This window comes from Macaca mulatta, chromosome 1 (genome assembly GCF_049350105.2).
Source record: "Macaca mulatta isolate MMU2019108-1 chromosome 1, T2T-MMU8v2.0, whole genome shotgun sequence".
Classification (NCBI taxonomy): domain Eukaryota; kingdom Metazoa; phylum Chordata; class Mammalia; order Primates; family Cercopithecidae; genus Macaca; species Macaca mulatta.
Window position 1 is genome coordinate 238,755,003 of NC_133406.1, and position 24,827 is coordinate 238,779,829.

Genomic DNA, 24,827 nt, shown 5'->3' on the forward strand with positions numbered 1-24,827 from the left:
ATCTCAAAGAAAAGAACATTTTAAATGACATGATATGAAAAGTGCCACAGCCATCCCAAAGAGTTAGAAAACTCAAGCCCATGAAACGTTCCTCCTGGGAGCTGTGTCAGTGTTCACCAACATCGCCTGCTTTGCCCAAAGAACTCCTGTTGCTGAGCTCACGTGTCCATATCCAGCTGCATTTCAGGGTCATGGGCGTGGCCATCGATGTGCCAGTCTGGGTGCCAAAGCCCAGCGTGGACCTGAAGATCTGTATGTACGACCGGCTCTACCAGGACTCCGTGCTTGTGCACACACGGTGAGCCCCCCCCCGTCCACGCACACGGGGTGACTCTTGCACACACGGCGAGCCCCTGCCCGTCCACGCACACGGGGTGACTCTTGCACACATGGCAAGCCCCCCCGTCCATGCACACAGGGTGACTCTTGCACACATGGCAAGCCCCCCCGTCCATGCACACAGGGTGACTTGCACACACGGTGAGCGCCTGCCCGCCTGTGCACAGGCAGTGAGCCCCCCGGTGGCCAGCGGGGACACGGCAGCTGGGGCTGCCACAGCTGCTGTCCAGGCCCTGAACGTCACCCTGTGTGGCAAGGGGGGTGCTTAGCACCGTGGTTGGGGAGAGGGACCTTGGTGGGGGTGATCCAGGGTCATCTGGGAGGCGCCAGTGTCATCACAGGAGGCGTCACGGGGAGGCAGGAGGGTCAGAGTCAGGCCAATCTGAAGACACCGCACTGCACATTCCCAGCCCGTGCCGGGCCCACAGGAGTCAGACCGCAGGAGGGCAGGCGCTGCGAGAGCCGTTCCTACCCAGGTCACCGGGCGGGAGGTGCGTGTGCCTGGGGCCAGTGCCTGGGGCCTCGGCATCCGCACACCCTGCTCACGGTGGGGTCTGCCGTGACCCGGGATCCAGCTGCGTGAGTTAGCGTGGCTGCGGTGAAGTCTGCGGTGACCCAGGAGCTGCGTGAGTTAGCGTGGCCACGGTGGAGTCTGCTCACCTCCGGCATCCATCCTACCACAGCTTCTCTATGGCCTTGGAAACGTGACAGAAAGGGCCCGGGCGTGTCTGTCAGGCACTGTGGGCTGGGCGGGGCTCAGCTCCGTGGATGGTCTCCGGCTGTGGTTGTGCGTACCTCAGTGTAGCCGTGTACTCGTTTGTATGGACTCTGGCCCCACAAGGGAACCAGAAGACAGAGCAGCATCTGCCGGACAGGGAGGGCGCGGTCTCTGAGCACCCGGGCACCCACCTCGCACGGGGCCCCAGCAGTAGGGGTGCAGAGGCCGGTGTGCCCAGACGCACTGTGGGTGGTCTCTGGGTAGTGGTTAGAGGTCAGAGGCAGGTCTGTGCTGGACGGAGACGGGGCTGACACAGCACGGGTGACTCGCGTGGAAGCACAGGAGGAAGGAGAGATTTCTCACTGCTACACCCTCGGGGTCCCCCCTCGTGGATTGCCCAGGGCAGCGGTGGTGAGGCGGCCACACCACCGTGTTCAGCAGAGGCCCAAAGACGGGGAGGGGAGGGGGGCTTGCTTCACTGTGGGAACAGGGTGGCTCCCGGTGGTCCTGAGGAGGCTGTTGGCTTGAGGGAGCTGGAGGTGGAGACCAGACAGACGCAGCCTCCCAGGTGACTGGTGGGTACCTTGGCTCTCTCAGGCGCATCTTGGGTTGGAGGCTGCAGTCATCACCGAGGCCTGTGGCTGTCCCAGGCCCCCCACGTGCCCTGTGCTTGAGCTGCAGGATGTGGGGATGCCCTGGGCAGGAGGCGGGCAGAGGCCTGGAGGGAGGGGTTCCACCCCTCATGTCCCCTCCAGGGCCCCACACCCGGGGGCTGCCTGGCAGGTGCTCTTCCCGGAAAGCGTCCGGTTCCCGAGAGCCCATTAGGACCATGCTTCCGTTTCGATGTGGTTATTTTTAAGAATCCCTCATCAGATTTCATTTCAGATAAAACAGCCCTTACAAAGCAGGGCTTTGAAGACTCTGATTGTCGAGGTGCACGTGCATGCTTGGAGTGGGTGGGCTCTGAGCACCTGTCGGGGGCTTGCGCGTTAGAAATGTTTTAATGACTCCAGGCATTGAGCACGCACACAGTCACGGCTGTGGTGCCTGACGCGCCCACAGGTCGAAAGCTGCCCTGCGCCTGAAGTTCGAGGTGTGCAAGGAGCTGAGGGCCCACCTGGAGCTCCTGCCTGAGACAGGCTACATCCAGGCACAGTCATCCTACTCCGTGCAGCTCAAGTTCCTGCCTCGGTAGGTGCCAGGACGCCAGGGCCGGGGCAGGAGGACGTGGGAGGACGTGGGCTCCGAGGCGTCCCTCTCCACTGGCCACTCCTCTGATCTCACTGCTGCTGGGATCATCACCCTGCAGGGATGTGTTCTGGGGCCGAGGCCATGACACTGGGGGCCAGTCACAGCTGGGTCGGTGGTCCGTTTTGGTTGCTTTTGTTTAAGATGTGAGCCAAGTCGAAGTTCATTTTTTTGTACAGAGGTTTCCAGTTATTCCAGCCTCGTTGAAAAGATCGGGAGGCTGTGCGTCCCCCAAGCACGGCCTGCGGCTCTCACTGCCACTGAGGGTCTGCTGCCTGCCGGGATAAGGTGGCCCAGGATACGGCTCTGGCTTGTTGCGGGCACCCTGCTGTCTGTGCGCTTCCACGCTGTCTTCCTTGTCTTCATCCCTTTCCCATAACTCCCTGGGGTTCTGTTTTGAGATCAGTGCACGCCTGATATTTGCTCCTTTACCTGTGTCTTGAGGGTGTCCCTGTCACCCAGTCGTCCCTTGTCCTCTCCAATCCAAGGCTCTTTCCAGGCCTCCTGGGTGCATCCCCTGGTCTCTGCTTTTGCCAGGTGGGCTTTGGTTACTGCACTTCAGCGTTTGTTGTGCTTTGGAGGCTGGACGTCCTATGTCTGATCCCAGCTCCCCAGAGCTGCCCTCAGCATCCGGGCCAGGACCGAGGTCCAGACAAAGGATGCTCAGTGGAGCTTGGTGAGGGAGGTGGGCGCAGCAGGCACGACCTGGCGGGACTTGGAGGGGAACAGGTTGGAGCTGAGCTTTAAATCGACTGTTTCCTGGACTTGCCCCTGCCGGCCACCTGTCACAGGGAAGCTGATGTTTTTCTTTCTTATTTGTACTTTTCCTGATATTTCTATAACAACACTAACTTATGTAATCAGAGATCAAACTCTGATTAAAGTGAAAATGCATTTTCAAAGGGCTTTTTAAGATTCCTTTATGATGCAAACTCCATATTAATTTGAACCTTGGCTATTGAATTTTTTTCTGTTTATTTAAACACAGCTTTTGAGCCACAGTCAGTTGTGTTGCTCCTGGGAGTGCTGGCTACTTAGACTCAGACATGCCAGAGCCCTCGCGGGCCCACAGGGGCCACACGCTCGCGGGTTCTGTGCGCGAGCGGGAGGTCGGCACGAGGCGTATCCCAGCACCAATGTTTCAGAGGTGCCGTACCTCTCAGAGATGTAGAAGCACCACTGACAGCGGGTCTTACCGTCATTTCACAAAATGGAAAGAGGAAAGCACGTCCGCCTCGTCTGCCTCTTTCAGACACTCCCTCCCGGAGGATGCGGGGAGGTATTTTGACAAGGAGACGCGAGTCCTGGAAGCCCCGATGACCATATGGGTGGCTGACCAGGTCTGTGGCCCTGATGACCATATGGGTGGCTGACCAGGTCTGTGGCCCCGATGACCATGTGGGTGGCTGACCAGGTCTGTGGCCCTGATGACCATATGGGTGGCTGACCAGGTCTGTGGCCCCGATGACCATGTGGGTGGCTGACCAGGTCTGTGTTGGGGCACTTTCCAGGGATGCTGGGCGCTCCTGGGGAACAGTGGCTTTCCTGGGAGGCCAGGCGAGGGCCCCCAAAAGGGCCCATCCTCACTTGCCTTCCAGTGAGGCATCTAGCGGCCAGAGGGGCTTGCCTGCTGGGAGGGTGCTCATGGGCCAGAGAGAGGCCTCCGAGGCCTGCCCAGGCCAGTAGGGCTGTGTCCCAGGCACCCTCACCTGCATGTGCACACATGAGGGCTGCCCACACAGCTGCACACGTCTACGCGTCCATGTGTGCCACACACAGGGACACATGCACCCCACTCCACCTGCAGCTGGCTCTCAGCTGCCACCCCCCCCATGTCAGGGAGTGGTCACCGGGAAGTGGGTGTTATTAAAAGATGGCCTCATCGTGTCCTGGAAACCGTGGACCGTGGCCACAAGGCAGCAGCAGTGGTCGCGCCTCAGAGTTTGGGGAGCACTTGGTAAGTCTCCAAGCAGCTGCGAGAGCGACTGCGCCCTTTGTGCCTCAGAACAAGCCAGTGGAATTCACCGTGCATGCCATTGTCACCACCTCGGACCTGGAGCTCAGTCCCTCGGAGGTGGATTTTGGCTACTGCACCATCTACGAGGCCATCAGGACAGAAATCCGCCTCCACAACCACTCGCTCCTGCCCCAGGAGTTTGGGTTCGTCAAGCTTCCCAAGGTACCTCCTGCGGCCAGGCCTGGGGCAAGAGGGGCAAGGCTGGGAAGTCCTGGGGATGGGATGCAGTGGCCACTGCTCCAGGGTGCCCACGCGTGGGCGTGTGGCCCAACTTCCGTCTCTCAGCTGCACCCCTACGCCTAGACCTCCCCACCCTGCACACCAGCCCTGGGCGTGCAGCCCAACTTCTGCCTGTCAGCTGCACCCCTACCCTTGGTCCCATCCACGTCCTGCCCTCCAGATCCCGCTCTCTGCTCTTCCTTCTGGAACTTTCCCCTGCTGGGGCCACACAAGGTAGCTAGGACGAGGCCCAAGCCTGGGCACCCCTCACCTTTCCCTGGGCTGCCCTGCTACCAACACCACCGTCCTCACTCTCCCCCCGTCTCTCACACGCACACACATGCACACACATGCACATGCTCACAATCGCTCACGCACTCATACACATGTGCTCACACTCACATACTTGCCGACACTCATTCACACTGCCACACTCACGATCACACTAATCTCTCACTCACACACACACTTGCTCACACACGATCACACTAATCTCTTACACTCACACTTGCTCACACACAATCACACTAATCTCTTACACTCGCTCACACACAATCACACTAATCTCTTACACTCACACTCACACACACAATCACACTAATCTCTTACACTCACACACACTTGCTCACACACACACTGTTTCACTCACACACACTTGCTCACACACACACTAATCTCTTACACTCACATCTGCTCTCACAGTCATATTAATCTCTTACACTCACACTCGCTCACACACGATCACACTAATCTCACTCTCACACACAATCACACTAATCTGTCACACTCAGACTCACACTCGCTCACAATCACACTAATCTCTTACACACACGATCACACTAATCTCTCACACTCACTCTCACACTCACAGCCCTGCTGCACGTGTGTCCACGTGGTCTCCCCATGACATTCCCTCAGAGCACTCTTCCATTTCCAGTTTGTGGATGTGCAGCCCAACGATGGGTTTGGGACGATCCTGCCCCTGGAAACGCTGCAGTTTGAGGTGATCTTCCAGCCCACCAAGGCCGAGGAACACAGCTTCAAGCTGACCTGCAAGTCTGAGATCAACCGGTGAGCCTGCCAGCGAGAGGGGACGCAGTGGGCCTGGAGCACCTGCTCGGGAGGGGCCACCTTCCCAGCAGCACCACATCCCTGCCTCTGGCCCCACCTGCCTGGCTGACCACAGGGCTGCGCTGGGCAGCACTGCCGTCCCGCAGGAACCTCAAACCTGGGTGCAGACAGGCCTGGGACCTGGGCAGCCTTGAGTTCTGGGCCCGCTCAGCCGTGTGTGCGTGTGTGTGTGTCGTGGGTGTGCATGTATGTGAGCGTGTGTGTGAGGACAGGCGAGTGTGCCTGTGTGAGTGTATGAACATGTGTGCACATACAGGCGTATCACTGTAGTAGGTGTGAGTGCATATGGGTGTGTGCAAGAGTGCATGTTTGTCAGTGTGAGACTGTGTGTGAGCATGTGGGATTGTATGTGTGTGAGCATATGTGATTGCATGAATGTGTGAGTGCAGGTATGTAAGCGTATGGGGGGTGAGTGTGTGTGTGAGTACATGTACATGGGTGTGTGAACTTGCATGAGTGTGAGCACATGTGAGTGAGCGTGTGTGTGTGAGTGAGCATGTATGTGTGTGAGCATATGTATGTGGGTGTGTGAGGTTAGTGCGTGTATGTGTGAGCATGCATGTGAGTGAATGTGTTTCTATGTGGGTGGACCTGTGTCCAGAGGTGGACCTGGTGTAAAGACCTGCATGCTCTGACGTCTTGTGCGATCAGCCAGTCTCTGCACCTCCCTGAGCCTGAGAGTGGGATAAGGAGGTGGTAGAGGGAGAGGTGAAACTGGACCCGAAGCAGTGGCCGTGGTCCTGCGTGGGTTCTCGTTGCTGCTGGGACCATCAGTCTCCAGGGATGTGTTCTGGGGCAGAGGCCAAGACACTGGGGGGCAGTCACAGCTGGGTCTGCAGTCCGTTTGATCGCTTTGTTTCAGATGTGAGCCGAGTTGAGGTTCATTTTTTTGCACAGAGGCTTCCAATTATTCCAGCCTCGTTGTCAAAAAGATTCCATTCTGCCCAGAATTCCTCTGTGCCTTTGTCAAACAATCACCCACATTTGGGTCCTACTGACTTGGGCCGTTGGGGCCTCCCTCCATCTCTGTGGGTCCTTGAAATGTATTTATCGAAGAAGCCAGGCAGGTTTGTTCTGTGGAGTTGCCACAGGTAGGATGCTGTCCCGTGGTGTCAGTTCACGTGTTCCTCTGTTTTGTGTTGCGAGTTCACTGGCAGCAGGACCTCCGGGCTAGTCAGGCAGCCAGACCACTTCAAAAGCCACATTGGCTCCTTCTCCAGGGTGCGTTAATGCCCAGTCGTCTCTCCCTCAGCCGCCTTTGGTGTTCAGTGCTTTGCACCTTCCATCCGTAATCACGGCCCTGTGACTCTGACCTATCGATGTCGCAGTTTCCAGCCCTGTGTCACTTTCTGAACTCTTTGAGGCGCACGTGGAGTCATTAGGCTGCAGCGTTTGATTCCTTCACAACGCCGCTTCGCAGCGTGCTTCACCGTTTACATAAATTCCACTCCTCATTCTTTCTCATCTCATAACAATGTCACCTGTGATTCGACCTTTTTCTACTGCTCATTTTCAAGTGCAATTATTTCTTTCTGAACGTTTACATTTTATTTATTGATTGATTTTTTTTTTTTTTTTTTTTTTTTTTTGAGACAAGGTCTTGCTCTGTCACCCAGGCTTGAGTGCAGTGGTGCAATCACGGCTCACTGCAGCCTCCACCTCCCCGGTTCAAGCAATCCTCCCACCTCAGCCTCCTGAGTGTGGCTAGGACTACAGGAACACACCACCATGCCTGGCTAATTTTTATATTTTTTGTATATTTGAGACGGGGTCTCACTGTGTTGCCCAAGCTGGTCTTGAATTTATAGCCTCAAGTGATCCTCCCACTTCAGCCTCCAAATGTGCTGAGATGACAGGGGTAAGCCACTGCGCCCGGCTCTCCTCCTCACTCTCAGAAAGGAGCCCAGTTCAGGCCAGGTGCAGTGGTTCATGCCTGTAATCCCAGCACTTTTGGCACCTGTAGTCCCAGTTACTTGGGAGGCTGAGGCAGGAGAATGGCGTGAACCCGGGAGGTGGGGCTTGCAGTGAGCCGAGATGGCGCCACAGCACTCCAGCCTGGGCAACAGAGCGAGACTCCATCTCAAAAAAAAATAAAAAATAAAAAAAAAAATAAAATAAAAGGAGCCCAGTTCAGAGAGCTTTTTTTTTTTTTCTTTTTTTTTTTGAGACAGAGTCTCGCTCTGTCACCAGGCTGGAGTGCAGTGTCATGATCTCGGCTCACTGCAAACTTTGCCTCCCGGGTTCAGGTGATTCTCCTGCCTCAGCCTCCTGAGCAGCTGGGGCTATAGGTGTGCACCACCACGCCCAGCTAATTTTTGTATTTTTAGTAGAGACAGGATTTCACTGTGCTAGCCAGGATGGTCTCAGTCTCTTGACGTCGTGATCCACCCGCCTCAGCCTCCCAAAGTGCTGGGATTACAGGCGTGAGCCACCGCGCCCTGCCTAAGAGAGGCTTTTCTTTTTTTTTTTTTTTTTTTTTTTGAGACGGAGTCTCGCTCTGTCGCCCAGGCTGGAGTGCAGTGGCGCAATCTCGGCTCACTGCAAGCTCCGCCTCCCGGGTTCACGCCATTCTCCTGCCTCAGCCTCCCGAGTAGCTGGGACTACAGGCGCCCACAACCACGCCCGGCTAATTTTTTGTATTTTTAGTAGAGACGGAGTTTCACCGTGGTCTCGATCTCCTGACCTTGTGATCCGCCCGCCTCGGCCTCCCAAAGTGCTGGGATTACAGGCGTGAGCCACCGCGCCCGGCAAAGAGAGGCTTTTCTACCTCCATGGCTCCAGAGCACCCCCTGCAGTTCGTGTGTGTGTGACGTGCTGAAAAAAATAGAAGGCCCCAACTTTCTTAGCCCTGCGTCCTCTGCTCTCTTCCTCCCTTCCATTTTCAGATAATCCACAAACTCAGAAAGTCAACTCAGAAAGTCAGCATCGTGTACCCTCCACCCAAAATACAGACCTTAGACTTTTATCCTACTTGCCTCCGATTTCTCTTCGTTGTTACAGAAACAAACATTCTTCCTCAAGTCGGAGGTGGCTTCGTTCTCCCTCCCTCCCCAGAGCCCATCACTGTCGGGAATGCCAGGGGCCGCATTTTCATTCCATACCTGTGTACCTATAACCTAACACACACATGCACACACACACACACGTGTTTGCAAGCGTAAACGCTTCTCCCCTTGCACAGATGTAGGGTGACCACCACGCTGGTGTGCCTGGCACTGAGGGGTTTCTCAGGCCACAGGACTTTGAGTGCTGAAGCTAGGAGAACCCCAAACAGACCGGGACCCCAGGTCGGCGCCTCAGGCCCCCGCTGCTGGTCTGGATTTTGCTTGTTTCCCCTCAGCCTGGGTATTTTTGTGACTGAGCCTCATGGACACCACCAGGGGTTCCCTTTGGGACCCGTTAGGTTGGAGGCCTGTGGGCTGTCAGAGCAGCACCTCCTGGGAAGCTTCTCGTTGTAATGCAGATATCAGAAAAGAGGGTTTGAAAATCAACCATCTAAGCTTCCTTTTCAAGCATTAGGAAAAGAACACAGGAAATTAAACCCAAAGAGAGTAGAAGAAAAGACCTAATAAAGCTAAGAGTGGAAGTCAATGCAATGGAAATGAAATGGTCGACAGAGAAAAATAACAAACTAAAAGTCTTTCTTGTACAATTTAATAAAATTCATTACCCCTAGCAAGACCAATCAGGATAAAAAGAGAAAACACAAACCATCAGTATCAGGAGTGAAAGGGAACATCACTGCAGACCTAACAGATATCAAAACGATACGAAGAGAACATGATGAACAGCTTTGCACCAGGGAACATGACAATTTCGAGGAAATGGACAAATTTCTCAAAATACACAACTGACACAAAAAAATATAGAAATATCTGAATAGTCGGGCCAGGCGCGGTGGCTCACGCCTGTAATCCCAGCACTTTGGGAGGCCAAGGTGGGTGGATCACTTGAGATCAAGAGTTCAAGACCAGTCTGGCCAACATGGCAAAACCCCATCTCTACTAAAAATACAAAAATTAGCCAGGCATGATGGCAGGTGCCTGTAATCCCAGTTACTTGGGAGGCTGAGGCAGGAGAATCACTTAAACCTGAGAGGCGGAGGTTGCAGTGAGCTGAGATCGCGCCACTGCACTCCAGCCTGGGCAACAGAGCGAGATTCCTTCTCAAAAAAAAAAGAGAGAAAAATCGACTACTATTAATAATCAATGATATATCCACTAAAAAATAATTTTATTGAGCACTGGGCGCCACGGCTGTAATCCCAGCACTTTGGGAGGCTGAAACAGAAGTATCGCTTGAGTGCAGGAATTTGAGACCAGCAACATCTCATCACTACATTTTTATTTCCTTTCTTTTTTTTTTTTTTTTGAGACGGAGTCTCGCTCTGTTGCCCAGGCTGGAGTGCAGTGGCGTGATCTCGGCTCACTGCAAGCTCCGCCTTCCGGGTTCACGCCATTCTCCTTCCCCAGCCTCCCAAGTAGCTGGGACTATAGGCGCCCGCCACCACGCCTGGCTAATTTTTTTGTATTTTTAGTAGAGACAGGGTTTCACCGTGTTAGCCAGGATGGTCTTGATCTCCTGACCTCATGATCCGCCTGCCTTGGTCTCCCAAACTGCTGGGATTACAGGCGTGAGCCACCACACTCAGCCTAAATTTTTCTTAATTTTTTAAAGATTTTTTAAAATTTTTTATTTATTTCCTTTTTTTTTTTTTTTTTTTTTTTTTTGAGACAGAGTCTCACTGTGTCGCCCAGACCGGAGTGCAGTGGCACAATGTCGGCTCACCGCAACCTCTACCGCCTCCCAGTTTCAAGCGATTCTCCTGCCTCAGCCTCCCAAATAGCTGGGATTATAGGCACTGGCCACCACGCCCAGCTCATTTTTGCATTTTTTTCAGTAGAGATGGGCTTTCACCACGTTGGCCAGGCTGCTGGTCTTCGAACTCCTGACTGCAGGTGATCCACCCGCCTTGGCCTCCCAAAGTGCTGGGTTTATAGGGATTATAGGCATGAGCCAGTGCGCCCAGCCAATTTTTTTAAGAAAAAAAATTTTTTTTTTTTGAGACAGAGACAGTCTTTGCTCTGTTACCCAGGCTGGAGTGCAGTGGCGTGATCTCGGCTCACTGCAAGCTCCGCCTTCCGGGTTCACACCATTCTCCTTCCTCAGCCTCCCAAGTAGCTGGGACTATAGGCGCCCGCCACTACGCCCAGCTAATTTTTTTTTTTTTTTTTTTTTTGGAGATAGAGTCTCGCTCTGTCACCCAGACTGGAGTGCAGTGGCGCAATCTCAGCTCACTGCAAGCTCCGCCTCCCAGGTTGACGCCATTCTCCTGCCTCAGCCTCCCAAGTAGCTGGGACTACAGGCGCCCGCCACTACACCCGGCTAATTTTTTTGTATTTTTAGTAGAGACGGGGTTTCACCATTTTAGCCAGGATGGTCTTGATCTCCTGACCTTGTGATCCGCCCGTCTCGGCCTCCCAAAGTGCTGGGATTACAGGCATGAGCCACCGCGCCCGGCGTTTTTTGTATTTTTAGTAGAGACGGGGTTTCACCATGTTAGCCAGGATGGTCTCGATCTCCTGACCTCGTGATCCGCCCGTCTCGGCCTCCCGAAGTGCTGGGATTACAGGCGTGAGTCACTACGCCTGGCCTTTAAAGACTTTTTTGAAACATTTAGAGCCTGTGGTCACAGGACATAAAAATATGCATTTGAATATTACTACATATGAATGAAGGCTTTCTGTTACAGACAGATGTGATAGCAGTATTGTCCTTTACAGCATAAAATACATATGATTAGGACAAAAACCAAAGGGGAAAGTACAGCGGAAATAGACATTCAAGGAAAACATGAAATGTGAAATTTCCAAAGGTTAAAATAACCAGGTCCTGGCCTCTTTTTAATGGATGGTGGCAGGAATCAACTTGTTCATAACAGGCCTCGTAGACACCTGTGCTTACATTTAGAGAAAGAGATCCGTTTTTAAAACGTTTTTAAAATGTCAATCAATATTTAACAAAATAAACTAGAAATTTCCTTTGCAACTTCCTTTGCAACTGTCTAAACTTGTGATTAAATTTTTAGCTACCCATGACACAGTGGCACGCATCTGTAGTCCCAGCTACTCAGGAGGCTGAGGCAGGAGGAGCCCTTGAACCCAGGAGTTCGAGGCTACAGCGAGCTGTCATGCCACCACTGCAGTCCAGCCTAGGGCAACAGAGCGAGACTCCATCTCTATTTATAAATGAATACATATGTTTCTTTTTTTTTGTTTGTTTTTTTGTTTTTTTGTTTTTTTCTTTTTGAGACGGAGTCTCGCTCTGTCGCCCAGGCTGGAGTGCAGTGGCCGGATCTCAGCTCACTGCAAGCTCCGCCTCCTGGGTTCACGCCATTCTCCTGCCTCAGCCTCCCAAGTAGCTGGGACTACAGGCGCCCGCCACCTCGCCCGGCTAGTTTTTTGTATTTTTTTTAGTAGAGACGGGGTTTCACCGTGTTAGCCAGGATGGTCTCGATCTCCTGACCTCGTGATCCGCCCGTCTCGGCCTCCCAAAGTGCTGGGATTACAGGCTTGAGCCACCGCGCCCGGCCCATATGTTTCAAAATGTTTAGTTACCCACCTAAAATGTGCACAAAGATACACTGTATTTTAGAAATCTGTTAGCGGCACAGTGACCCCACGGGCAGTGGGGACGTGCATGCCCCTGTGAGCCTCACCCAGGGCTTGTCCTCCACCCAGCAGCCCCCGCACCTGACACAGAGGGACACAGACACCCTGCGCGGCTGAGGGCCTCCCACGCTGCTGCTTGCAGGTGCTTCAAGCTGTCTTGCCGGGCTGTGGGCGTCCACCCACCCCTGGAGCTGTCCCACTACCAGATCAAGTTTGCGGCCACAGCCCTGTATGACACCTCCGTGGCCACAGTGTATGTCATCAACTCTCACCTGAGCATGAGCTCACGGACCCACTCCAAGCCCCGCACTGGCTCAGAGGACACCTCTCCCGTGGGGCCCACGTCTTTCGAGTTCCTGCTGCCCCCAGACTCGCCTATCACCATCTCGCCCTCGGTGGGGACCGTGTGGCCAGGAAAGGTGGGTGTGGGCCTCACACGCCGGCTGGGAGGCAGGGGCTCCACGCCACCTGCATTTGTCCCCAGGGTGTCTGCCTTTGCCCACCTTTAACCACAGGGTTTCAACCCGGAGAACAGGGGCACAAGTCAACCTGGCCCTCATCAGACCCAAGCAGGGCCGAGGAAGGCTCCATGGCCAATGTGCATGGGGCCCAGGGCCCCCCACGCCGGGGGGGCGGTCACAGTACCCTCGGTCCAGCCTGACCCCGATCCATGGCCAATGTGCATGGGGCCCAGGGCCCCCCACGCCGGGGGGGTGGTCACAGTACCCTTGGTCCAGCCTGACCCGGATCCATGGCCAATGTGCATGGGGCCCAGGGCCCCCCACGCCGGGGGGGCGGTCACAGTACCCTCGGTCCAGCCTGACCCCGAGAGGCAGGAGCTCCCTAGGCTGCTGGCCTGGCCGGCACCCATCCAGGGCTCCCAGGTTGAGACTGGGGAAGGCTGTGTAGTCCCTTGCACCAGCGGACCTCGCAGGCAGAAGGGCAGTGGGGGGACAGAGGGCGTCGGCCACTCCCACCCAGCACTCCACCTGTCCTGCAGAGCAGAAAGCTCTGGGCCTGGCAGGGCCTTCGGGTGACCCTGAGGGCTGCTGAAGGCCTAAGTGAGGAAGGGCACGTGGGGGACAGCTGGCTCACATAGGATTGCAGTGAATGCAGTGATTCAAAATGTAGGACTCGGCCGGGCGCGGTGGCTCAAGCCTGTAATCCCAGCACTTTGGGAGGCCGAGACGGGCAGATCACTAGGTCAGGAGATCGAGACCATCCTGGCTAACACGGCGAAACCCCGTCTCTACTAAAAACACAAAAAATTAGCCGGGCGAGGTGGCGGCGCCTGTGGTCCCAGCTACTCGGGAGGCTGAGGCAGGAGAATGGCGGGAACCCAGGAGGCGGAGCTTGCAGTGAGCTGAGATCTGGCCACTGCACTCCAGCCTGGGTGACAGAGCGAGACTCCGTCTCAAAAAAAAAAAAAAAAAAAAAAAAAAAAAAACAAAATGTAGGACTCACCCATAAAACTCAAGGACGGAAAGGGCAGGCTCCGCTGTCACTGCTGCCCCATGGACAGGGGACCAGGTCCCGGCCTGCCCAGGACTCTACTCTCAACACCTCCAATCACAGGACCCCCACCCTTCATGGCCAGAGGGCTTGGTGCTCACGCCTGCAGCCCGCCCCCACTTCCTGGGGGACAGAGGCCAGGGAGGGCCATCCCGAAGGGGCACACAGGCTGAAATCTCAAGGGGGAGGTGACCTTGAGAAGAGTCAACAGGCGGAGGAAGGTAGAGTGCCAGCAGGGGCTCCTGGGGGGCGGAGAGAAGTGGCAGCCCCTGTGCCCACGCCTGTCTCTCCTCAGAGGTGCCTGGTCCAGGTGGCCTTCCGGCCCGTGCTGCCTGAGAAGCTGATCCGCCAGGAAGCCCTCCCACTCCTGAACAAAGAAATGGAGACCAAATCCGTGCGTGGGGCCTGGGAAGGAGGGGCGTGGGTAGGGGAAGGGCCTGTCGCAGGAACAAACTCCACCGCCCTCGAGTCCCTGGGGGCCCCCTGCCGTGTGCCAGGAGCGCAGGGTAGACCTTTCCCAAGCACTGCTGCATCTGAGAGGTTAAAACGCTTGCTCACCGAGACCCTCCCTCCTCTCTAGAGGGCACTGCCAGGCGGGAGCAGGGAAGGGTGGGCTCTGGAGGTGGGGGCAGTAGGGGCTGCGACCCAGGGGTGCGGTGGATGCAATGCCGGGCCCCTCCCACAACTTGGAGGCCCCCAGAGGCGCACCTGAAACATGGAGGGTCCTGCAGAATCTGCCCGGCGAGCGCCGGCCCTGGAGGCGGCCTCGAGAGCTCCTGCCCGCCACACTCCAGATGCGCCCTCCCTGGCCCGGCCCGGGTTCCTCCTGGGCGTGCACTTGAGGGGAAGCGCTTGCCTTCAGCCTTTGGCAGTGAAGACGGGGGGGACCCCAGTTCTGGCTGCCTCCTCACTCCTTTGTGCCTCGGTTTATCCTCTGGTGAAGCAGACGCTGCAGTCTGTAGGCAGCTCTGTGGGGGTCCGTGTGCCCCTCTGCACGGGCTACAGTCTTCCTAGGGAGCCGGTCGGTTTTCTGGTCCCCATTCAATCCAACTGGGGATCCCACGGTTCCTGCACTGGCCGCAGAGGAGCCACAGGGTGCAGCTGGGTGCCTCTGGGGCCCTGCACAGCCCCACAGCCAGTCTCTTCCCCCACAGTTCCGAAAGGATATGGCCTCCCAGAGGAAGGACATACACAGACTGTCATTCTCCGCTCTTCGAATGCAGAACCGCGACAAGCTGTTCAAAGTCTCTGTCCCCCACGTCCTGGAACTGCGGAAGCGGGAGCTGAACCCCAGGTGGGTCCAGGAGGGGCTGCCCCACCTGCTTCCCTCCAGGCCCCTCTGGTGGGACCCACTGTGGCCCCTGTGGAGAGTCCCCTCCCCCCACAGACTGCCCAGAATGACCCATGTGGCTGGAAGGACTGACGGCTTCAGACACAGCTGGATCCAGGTGCTGCCTTCCTGGGACCTGCCCACCCCATTCCCCCAGGCCTGACACCCCTGCCCATAGCCTCACTCCACGGGTGGGAAGCGAAGCCACCGCCCCCCACTCAGCCCCGTTGGGTGCAGAATGAGCCCTGGGAAAGCTCTGATGGGCGCCCGTGGCCCCAGAAAGGAACATGGCTGTCTATCCAGGGCCCAAAGGCACCTGCCCCAAACCCCAGCCCCCAGCCACCAGCTGACGAGGACCTGAAGTGAGTGACAAGGCCCCCACAGGAGCCAGCTTGTCAGACACAACTGCGACAGCCACAGCCTGGAACCCCGGGACCCTGAGGCAGAGCCACAGGGGTCCGGCCTAGGCCGATGGTGGGTGGGGGGAGGCGGGAGTGCACACCTCCGACTTCCTTTCAGTTCCGACGAGTACCAGGCCGCCCGAGCCACCCTGGTCAGAGCGTTCCAGGCGAAGTTCGACACATTTGTAGTTCCCTGTGTCGTTGCCAGCGGTGACATCAAAGACAGGAAAGGGCCAGAACCGCCAAGCTTCAGGTGCGAGGCGCCGTGGCCAGAATGGGGCGTGGTCAGCCGCAAACGCGCCGTCCTCTGCTACTGCCCAACCCTGGGGCCTGGGCGGGCAGGGGGCCACCCACCCTGCCCTCAGCATGCCCTTCCCGTCCCAGCCCCCACAACACCCTGTACCTGGAGCTGTGGTGCCCGACGGTGGCGCCGTCTGTTGTGGTGACGTCCCACAAAGGCAAGACCATCTTTAACTTCGGCGACGTCGCCGTGGGTGAGACGCTCGGCCCCACGCACACCTCCACCCGGTGCCCGGGCACACCCACGCCTCCCCCAGCCCCACGGCCCACGCCTGACAGGGGTGCTCCCTGGGGCCTGGGGCTGGGGCTGTGGACTGACGCTCCCTGCCCCATTTCAGGGCACCGCAGTATCAAGAAGGTCTCCATCCAGAACGTCTGTCCCGAGGATCTGGCCGTGTCCTTGTCCACCCAGCCCAGGCGGCCTGCGGGGTGGGAGTGGGGGACGGGGAGGGTGTGGTGGAGCCTGCAGACACCCGTGTCCCCTCCTTGACATGGACCCTCAGCTGGACTTCTCCCTGCTGAACCCCAACGGCCCCTTCGTCCTGCTGAACCACTCCAGCCTGCTACGCGCGGGTGAGACCCAGGTCCTGGTGCTGTCCTTCTCTCCCCACGAGAGCATCCTGGTGAGTCCCAGGCCCACCCCGGCCACACTGCGGCCCAAGGCTCCCCACACCGCAGGACAAAGGTGCTGGCCGGGGCGGGCATCGCCTGTGCTCAGGCCCGGAGCTGACCACGCCTGGGTCTGTGGGCAGCCTGGCCCAGGCCCTCACGCCAGCCGGCAAGTGAGCGGAGCTGATGGAGCCCCAGCGCTGTCTCAGCTCCGGCACTGAGAACCCACTGCCCCTGAGGCAGAGCTCCCCTCGTGGCTCCAGCAGACATCTGTTCCTGACAGAGGGATGTGGTCTCTTTAGGCTCAAGAAACACTGGACATCATTACCAAGAGAGGCACGCTCACCCTCACCCTCGTGGGCACTGGCGTGGCGTCCATGATCACGTGCTCCATTGAAGGCAGCATCCTCAACATGGGCTATGTGATCGCCGGAGAGTCTGTGTCCTCAGGCTTCAAGGTGAAGCACACATTCTGGCTCCAGCCTCCCAGGAGGGTTTCCACCAGGCAGGACTCAGGCCAGCTGTGACAGTGACCCGTGGGTCGGGGAGCCTGTGGGGACACAGGTAGCCCCCTCTACACAGCTGCCGCCTCTGCCGCCTCTGCCGCCCTCTCCTGCAGGACCCGGGCCTCTTTCTGGGGAGGCTACAGATGTCCCCTGGTCACCCCACCTCCCTGTCCTCCTTGTCCCTCCTCCTCAGCCCCTGCACAGAGCTCCCCCAACCACCCCCTGCCCTGCTGCTTGAACTCACTCCTTTGGAGCGCAACTCAGCCACCCGGGGGCGAGGGTTTGCGGCCCTCTGGGCGAGCCTCACTGCCCCGTGTGCCCTCATGCCTTTGCACCAGCATGTGCCCATGAGCAAGACTCAGGTGCCCTGGAGGACAGGTGGCACCCCAGAGCTGTCCACGCGCCCCAGGCAGGGAAGCCAAGCCCCGGCCTGGCAAAGGCTGATGAGAGGCTGGAAGAAGGGATGTTGGCACACAGCTCAGTAAACCGCCACGTGTGCCAGCGTCGTCAGGCCACCGGGGTCCCCACCTGGGTGTGGCCTCATAGCAGCAGCCAAGTCCTGGGCACGGACCATAGGAAGGAGGCAGCCAGGCTGGGGCTGGCGGGCGGTGACAGCGGCCTGCTCTCTGCAGCTGCAGAACAACTCCCTGCTCCCCATCAAGTTCTCCATGCTCCTGGACAGTCTCTCCAGCGCCCGGGGCCGGGGCCAGCAGCAGCTGCCGCAGTTCCTCAGCTCGCCCTCCCAGAGGACGGAGGTGGTTGGTGAGCGGGGTGAAGGGTGGGTGGAGCGGGGGAGTGGCAGCGAGTGGAGGGGGTGGGCGGTGAGCTGGGGGGGTGGTTGGTGAGATGGGGGGGTGGTCGGTGAGATGGGGGGTGGTCGGAGAACTGGGGGGTGGGTGGTGAGCTGGAGGGTGGGCGGTTGGTGAGATGGGGGGTGGTTGGTGAGATGGGGGGGTGGTCGGTGAGATGGGGGTGGTCGGAGAACTGGGGGGGTGGGCGGTGAGCTGGGGGGGTGGGCGGTGAGCTGGGGGGTGGGCGGTTGGTGAGATGGGGGGTGGTTGGTGAGATGGGGGGGTGGTCGGTGAGATGGGGGGTGGTCGGAGAACTGGGGGGGTGGGTGGTGAGCTGGGGGGGTGGGCGGTGAGCTGGGGGGGCGGGCGGTGAGCTGGGGGGTGGGCGGTGAGCTGGGGGGGTGGGCGGTGAGCTGGGGGGTGGTTGGTGAGATGGGGGTGGGCGGTGAGATGGGGGGTGGGTGGTGAGATGGGGGGTGGTTGGTGAGCTGGGGGTGGGCAGTGAGCTGGGGGGGTGGGTGGTGAGATGGGGGGCACTTGGATCCATGGGGGTTCGGGGGGTGCAAGGCCATGGGGGGCACCCAGCAGGACAGGGGCTCTGTGGGGGGTGGGCAGGGTGCAAAGCTCTATGGAGCAGGGCTTGGAGGGCAAACAGTGATTGCAGGTGGGGAAGGCCAAACTGCACCCCACGCTACCCGCAGGGACGCAGAATCTCAACGGCCAGAGCGTGTTCAGCGTGGCCCCTGTCAAGGGCGTCATGGATCCCGGGAAGACGCAGGACTTCACTGTCACCTTCAGCCCCGACCACGAGAGCCTCTACTTCTCCGACCGGCTCCAGGTGGTGCTCTTTGAAAAGGTGCGGCTCTGGCTCTGCAAGTTCAGCTGGGCCCGGCCCTGGCCCCAACCAGAGCCTTGCCTTTCGCTGCACTGCCCCACTTTGGAGACCCGGAGGGTACCATGGCTGGGGGACTCAGCACCACACTGAGGGTCATGGGTCGAGAGACCAGAGTCCAGGGCCCCACGGGGCCCCCAGGCCGTCCCTGCCTCCTTCCCTGAGCCAGCCCAGCTCTCACCAGCAGGGCCCCTGCTGCGGAGCTTTGGGGACAAGGCCACTCCACTTCTTGTCCCCAGAAAATCTCCCACCAGATCCTGCTGAAAGGGGCCGCCCGTGAGCACATGATGTTCGTGGAGGGCGGGGACCCCCTGGACGTGCCCGTGGAGTCTCTGACGGTGATCCCCGTATTTGACCCCAAGCACAGAGAGGGTGAGCCCCTCCCCGGGGAGGGAACAGACACGGGGCCTCCTGGTGCCCCTACCCTGTGGACGGGGGCCCTGAGACCCAGCAGAGTGGGGCAGGGATTCCCAGTCTTCTACCCCTGAGCCTGGCAGGAGAGCCACTGCTAACCAGAGTTCAGGAGTCCCACTGCAGCCCCACCCCATGCCTCAGCCTGACCCTGAGCAGCTCCCCTGGCCACACCCCTCCAGCCAGCTCCCGGCCAGGCCCTCCCTCTCCAGAGGCCGAGGAGCTGAGGCCCATCCTGGTGGCCCTGGACTACATCCAGTTCGACACAGACACGCCAGCCCCACCTGCCACCCGAGAGCTGCAGGTGGGCTGTATCCGGACCACCCAACCATCTCCAAAGAAGGTGCCCACAGCATTGCCCCTGGGGACATTAGGCAGCCCCCTCTGCCTCCCCTGCCCTGGGCAGCCCCCCTCCTGGCCTTGCCCCTCACTGGGATTGTCCCCACAGCCGGGCTTGTCTGGGACTTCCTGTGGCAGGTGTGGGGTGGGCAGCCTGCTGGTCAGAGCTGGGAGGGTGAGTGGAGCTGGGCACCCTCAGCTCTAGTCCCACTGCTGCTGGGAGCGGTGCCTGGTCGCCAGCCTACAGGAGCCCCATACCCCACAGACCGTTGAGTTCAGCCTGGACAGTGTCACATCCCTGCAGCACAAGGGTTTCTCCATTGAGCCCTCCCGGGGCTCCGTGGAGCGCGGCCAGACGAAGACCATCACTATCTCCTGGGTGCCGCCTGCGGACTTTGATGTAGGTGCCTTCGGGTTCCAGGCCAGCGAGCCCTGGGAACGCCAAAGGCTGGGTGGGCTGTACCCCTGCCCAATCCCAGGGGAGGAGGTGGCCGCGGAGGACCCAGGGGAGTCAGGTGGGCAGGGCAGCGGGAAGACAGCACACCTCCCCCGGGTGCCCACTGGCTGAAGGCCTCTTCTCCCCTCCCCTCCTGTTCCAGCCAGACCACCCACTCATGGTGTCGGCCCTGCTGCAGCTAAGGGGGGATGTGAAGGAGACCTACAAGGTCATCTTTGTAGCCCAGGTGGTGACCGGCCCCTAAGCCTCTGCACAGAGCACCCTCAGGCCCTCCTGCCCACCCTCAAAGCCCTCCCCAGGCTGAGGGCCAGGCCATACTACCCTAGGGCCTGGGACCTGGCCATCTTCTGCCAGGCAGATTTCAATAGGCCACCCTCCACATGGTGCCACGGCCACTTCCTGCTGCCCTGGACCCAGCAAGCCCAGGTACATCCAAGAGCGCCCACTCTTGAGATCCCAGACTCAGAACCAGCAAGAAGGCCAGGCCAGCCCACAGCCGTCCTAGCCAGAGCCCCTCAGAGCCCCCAGGAGAGCCCCCCACAGCCTGTCAATAAACTTTTTGTAGGCCAACACTTGCAGCCTGCAGTGTGGGTGACAGAGCACTGAATGAGAAGTGGGGATAGAGCCCTGGGGATGCAGCCCCTCCCCTCACAGCCATGAAACCCGCTTTGCCTGGCAAGGGCCTCCTGGAGCGGGGCCATCCTGCAGGACACCTGTGGGGAGGCCACCCTGACGCAAATTCGAGGAGGGCCCCCAAGCCTGGTGCCCTGAGCAGCAGGCAGGCAGTCCAGAGGGCCGGGGTGCAGCCGGAGCTGAGGCTGACCCAGAGCCGAGAGGCCATGGGCGGTGGGGAGGGCAGGGCTCCAAAGCCCAGGGCAGGCCCCGGGAACCTCCAGACTTTTCCCAACTCCCAGGACCCCAGATGACCCCAAGCAAAGGTGAGCAGATGGCGGGAACCCGGCCTACTTATGCCCTCCCCTCCGCCCAGCAGGGGCCAGGTGAGGCCCAGCTCCTGCACTTAAGTCTCTACTTTTAATCTGAGAGAAGTCTGGGCTCGGCTTTCTGGGCTCTGACCCACCCTTCAACAGAGAAGACCCCTCACAGCCCGTGAGATGCTCCTGGAGCTCAGAGTGGTGCCTCCACCCCAACCCTGCCCTCTGGAGTCTGGCTTGTTGGACACTGTCCCCACAGAGCCCACCCAGCCTGGCCCTCCTGTCACAGTGCAGCACAGCCACTGTGCCACCCCAACCAGCAGCCACCAGGAGAGCGTATGCAGCCTTCCCTGGCCTGGCAGGGGGGAGCAGGTGGTGCTTCGGGGAGCTTTCCTGGGCATAGGCCTCAGGGACGCTGGTCTTGAGCTGCCTGCCCTCACCCCCAGCCCCCCAGGGCCCACAGTGCCTAGGAACTTGCCATTGCCCCAAACTTCAAGCCAGTGACATTGACCCTGCAGTGGCATTTTGCAGGATTTCTGTCCAATGCGTCCCTTGCTGCCCTTCCTGGGGCTGACCCGCCATGGCTCAAGGTTGCGCCACACCAGATGGGAGGGGAAGGCAGGTTCCACCAGGTTCAAGCCGGCCCCAGCCGCAGGAGGAGGTGCTCCTGGAGGGCACTGTTTCCTGAGGAGGCCCCTGTCTTCTAAACTCGGACCCGACTCTCCTGCTGGCAGGCCCCTGGTACTGAGTGGTGAGGCCTGCCCAGGTCCTGTGTGGGGGCCGCACCCTCACCTTCCGGAACTTGGGGCTGTGGTCTCAGGCCATGCGGTGCACATGCACTCCCATTCCCACTCCCGTGCTGGGCCTCCACAACCAGCGCGGTCAACGTGGCGGGAAGAATGGCCAGAGGCCCGGAGAGCTGGGCAGGCAGGAAGGGCCCTTGAGGACCATGGCACAGGCCCTGGGAGGTGAAAGGCAACTTCAGGCAGAGCCCGAAAATGGAAGGAGTGATGCAGTGAAGGGGCAGGTATGGGCAGAAGAGCCACGCAGAGGAGGCCCTGCCCTCCAGGGTCACTGCACTTGTAGGGGTGGGGCACACTGAGCAGCGCCCACATGTGGAACAGTTCTGAGCAAGGGGTGTGTGCTCCTCCTGCAGTAAGATGGACCCTGCCCTTTGCTGTGTGACCACCTCCCTTAGCCTGACCGCCCGGCGGACAGTGTGCTGCTGGTCGCACGGGGAGCAGAGAGCCGCAAGAGCCTAACAGGGCCCCTGGCCTGGTGCCAGAGGGATAAGGGTCAGGGGTCCCCCTGGAAGAAATGGCCCCCGCCTGCCCCTGCACGGGGAGCAGCGGACATTGCAGGCTGAGGAAAGGGTGCTGGGCTCCCTGTGGCCCTCAGGAATGGAGGCCGCATTCCCCAGGTGGGGCATGGCCCCCAAGGCCAAGTGCTTTGGGAAAGTGGTCTGCACCCAGAGCCTCAAGGGCCCAGAGCCAGGGCCAGGCTCCAGCCCCCTGGGCCAGCCCCCAGGCAGCGCCTGCAGCTCAGGTCCACAATCAGTGTGCAAACACCACGTTCGGGACGCCCAGCATCTTGGTGGCGTGACCCTCCAGTTCACCTGGAGCCTGCCTGCAAGACTGGACCCGAGGGACCACACCCAAGGCAGCCACGACTTTCCAGGCCAGCTCCCGAGGGTTCCCGGGCCACGCCCAGATCAGCGCCAGAGCAGGCCACACTCGGCCGGCCGGGGTGAAGGCTCCATGCCCGGGCTGGGGGCGAGACCCACCATCGCCTCGCGACTCTGGGCCAGGTGGAGCTGCGAAGCAGGGCTTGGGGCGGACAAACCCTCTGAACACGTAGGGCTTGGCCCAGTGGGAGGGGATTGCGTTGAGCGGTGTCTGGTGGGCGCGGCTTATGGCGGGCGTGGAGCCAGTGGGTGGGGTTTGCATTGAGCAGAGGTCCAGCGAGTGGGGGCGTCTCGTGGGCGAGGCCTCCTGAGGGCGGGGCCTGCGGCGAAAGAGGCTTGCTCCGGGCGGGGACCTGCGGGTGGGGTTTACGCTGCGTGGAGCGTCCTGTGGGCGTGTGCCCCTGTGGGCGGGGCCTGCGAGGAACGGGGCTTGCACTGGGCGGTGCCCGGCGGGCGGGGTTTACCCTGTGTGGGGCGTCCAGTAGGAGTGTGCGCCTGTGGGAGGGGCCTGCGGCGAGCGAGGCCTGGTGGGCGGGGTTTACGCTGAGCGGGCGTTCTGTGGGCGTGTCATGTGGTGGGTGTGTCCTGTGGTGGGCGGGGCTCCATAAAGCCGCGCCGCCAGGCTCTGCTCCAACCTCCGCAGAGCATGGGCCGGGGGTCGCTGGCCGCCCGCGGGCTCCGGCTGCTGCTGCCGCTCTTGCCGCTGCCGCAGGTGGGTCGGGCCGCGTTCTCGGTTTGGCCACCGCGGGGCGGGTCCGTGCTCGGACCACGCCCCTCCCGGGCTCACCCCTGTCCCCACAGGTGGCGTTGGGCTTCGCGGACGGCAGCTGCGACCCCTCGGACCAGTAAGTCAGGGGGGAGGGAGCCGGGGCCTGGCCCCGCCCTGTGGGGAGGTGCGGGCGGTGAGGTCGGCCGGCCCATGCCCCGCCTGCTCCAGGTGCCGCCGTCCCCGCAGGTGTCTGCCCCAGGCCCGCTGGAGCAGCCTGTGGCACGTGGGGTAAGTGGAGCCCGCGGCGGAGCCGTGCGTCCGACGGTTCTGGGGCGGGGGTCACCGGGGCCAGACCTGCCCGGCCCTAACCTCACCGGGCCGCCTCCTCTGTCGCCCAGTCCCGGTCGCTGGCGGGAAGTGACCTCGAGCAAGCAGGACCTTCCCTCCCACCCCTCCCACCTGGCCTCCGCGGGAAGCCCCTACGATCCCGCTCAGCAGCGGGGCAGTCGCTGAGGACAGCGAGTCCTGGGAGTGAGCCCAAGGCCACCCCTGGCCAGCCCAGGAGAGACAGCCAGGGCAGGCCCAGCAGCCGGAGGCCAGGCTTTGGCCACGGCAGTCTCCAACGTGCAGAGGCATTGTCTGCTTTTTATCCTGTTAACCTGTATTCGGTGGTTGTGCCACGACATTCCCCAGGGTGCAGGTGCCCGGTGGCCGAGGGTCAGTCCAGTGGGAAGGCCTTGCTCTTCTAGGCTCATCCTGCTGGCGGTCCTCCTGTTGCTGCTGTGCGGGGTCACAGCCGGCTGTGTCCGGTTCTGCTGCCTCCGGAAGCAGGCGCAGGCCCAGCCACATCTGCCACCAGCACGGCAGCCCTGTGACCTGGCGGTCATCCCTATGGACAGCGACAGCCCTGTACACAGCACTGTGACCTGTGAGTGCCTAGGGGCCCTCGAGTTGGGGGTGGAGATGGCGGGGGTAAATGCCAAGCCCGCCTCCACGAACCCACTCTGGTTTCCTGCAGCCTACAGCTCCGTGCAGTACCCACTGGGCATGCAGTTACCCGTACCCTTTGGGGAGCTGGACCCGGACTCCATGGCTCCTCCTGCCTACAGTCTGTATGCCCCGGAGCCTCCACCCTCCTACGATGAAGCTGTCAAGATGGCCAAGCCCAAAGAGGAAGGGCCAGCACTCTCCCAGAAACCCAGTCCTCTCCTTAGGGTCTCAGGCCTAGAGACCACTCCAATGCCCCAGGAGTCGGGGCCCAATACCCAACTACCACCTTGTAGCCCTGGTGCCCCTTGAAGGAGGTAGGACAATGGACCAGAGCTTCGACAACTAGCACTTGGAGCCAAGGGCCCCCAGCCCACCCCACCATCCCACACATTGCTGTGGCCCCAGCCTTGGTGTCATTTTACACCAGCCCCATGGCGTCACCCCCTAGGCAGGCTGCTGCTTTCAGCCTCAGCCCCTGGCCCAGTCCCAGCAGGCCCTCAGCCTGGAAGAGGCCCCTTGGGCCTGAGCCTCAGGTGGGAGCTCAGGGCCAGCTGTGACGTCTGCATCTTATTGGAGAGAGAATAAAGTTTGTATTTAAGTGATCTCTGCCTATGTGGGAAG

General features: G+C 59.8%; 2 protein-coding genes across 4 annotated transcripts in view; both read left to right on the forward strand.

The window, feature by feature from the left end:
• CFAP74 (cilia and flagella associated protein 74) overlaps positions 1-20,463 on the forward strand; it is a 78,924-nt gene extending 58,461 nt beyond the window's left edge. Inside the window, exons 21-39 of the mRNA XM_077978912.1 lie at positions 177-298; positions 2,120-2,248; positions 3,558-3,645; positions 4,311-4,484; positions 5,479-5,612; positions 12,486-12,762; positions 14,151-14,249; positions 15,010-15,149; positions 15,705-15,839; positions 15,971-16,080; positions 16,225-16,280; positions 16,390-16,509; positions 16,798-16,953; positions 17,634-17,763; positions 18,494-18,648; positions 18,924-19,056; positions 19,278-19,438; positions 19,700-19,834; positions 20,034-20,463. Coding sequence (XP_077835038.1) covers positions 177-298; positions 2,120-2,248; positions 3,558-3,645; positions 4,311-4,484; positions 5,479-5,612; positions 12,486-12,762; positions 14,151-14,249; positions 15,010-15,149; positions 15,705-15,839; positions 15,971-16,080; positions 16,225-16,280; positions 16,390-16,509; positions 16,798-16,953; positions 17,634-17,763; positions 18,494-18,648; positions 18,924-19,056; positions 19,278-19,438; positions 19,700-19,834; positions 20,034-20,135 — 2,556 coding nt within the window. The 3' untranslated portion in view covers positions 20,136-20,463. The remainder of the gene's footprint in view (positions 1-176; positions 299-2,119; positions 2,249-3,557; positions 3,646-4,310; positions 4,485-5,478; positions 5,613-12,485; positions 12,763-14,150; positions 14,250-15,009; positions 15,150-15,704; positions 15,840-15,970; positions 16,081-16,224; positions 16,281-16,389; positions 16,510-16,797; positions 16,954-17,633; positions 17,764-18,493; positions 18,649-18,923; positions 19,057-19,277; positions 19,439-19,699; positions 19,835-20,033) is intronic.
• A 2,547-nt stretch (positions 20,464-23,010) lies between these two features.
• Positions 23,011-24,808, forward strand: TMEM52 (transmembrane protein 52). 3 transcript variants are annotated; one of them, XM_028841147.2, is made up of 5 exons: positions 23,011-23,219; positions 23,309-23,352; positions 23,463-23,504; positions 23,966-24,144; positions 24,235-24,808. In XM_028841147.2, the coding sequence occupies exons 1-5, from the start codon at positions 23,154-23,156 to the stop codon at positions 24,513-24,515; spliced, it is 612 nt and encodes a 203-aa protein (XP_028696980.2). In that variant the 5' UTR covers positions 23,011-23,153; the 3' UTR covers positions 24,516-24,808. The 3 variants fall into 3 exon arrangements, with proteins under 3 accessions (XP_028696980.2, XP_028696981.2, XP_077836301.1); XM_077980175.1 differs by having other exon boundaries at positions 23,139-23,212; positions 23,281-23,352; XM_028841148.2 differs by lacking the exon at positions 23,463-23,504 and having other exon boundaries at positions 23,104-23,219.
• The last annotated feature ends 19 nt before the right edge of the window (positions 24,809-24,827 follow it).

What these genes read in the sequence shown, in the direction of transcription:
- TMEM52 (XM_077980175.1), top strand. Translation starts at nt 23,154, where the DNA reads ATGGGCCGGGGGTCGCTGGCCGCCCGCGGGCTCCGGCTGCTGCTGCCG. An exon ending in AGCTGCGACCCCTCGGACCA is followed by an intron (nt 23,353 to 23,462) that starts GTAAGTCAGGGG and finishes CCGTCCCCGCAG; the next exon opens with GTGTCTGCCCCAGGCCCGCT. An exon ending in AGCAGCCTGTGGCACGTGGG is followed by an intron (nt 23,505 to 23,965) that starts GTAAGTGGAGCC and finishes TTGCTCTTCTAG; the next exon opens with GCTCATCCTGCTGGCGGTCC.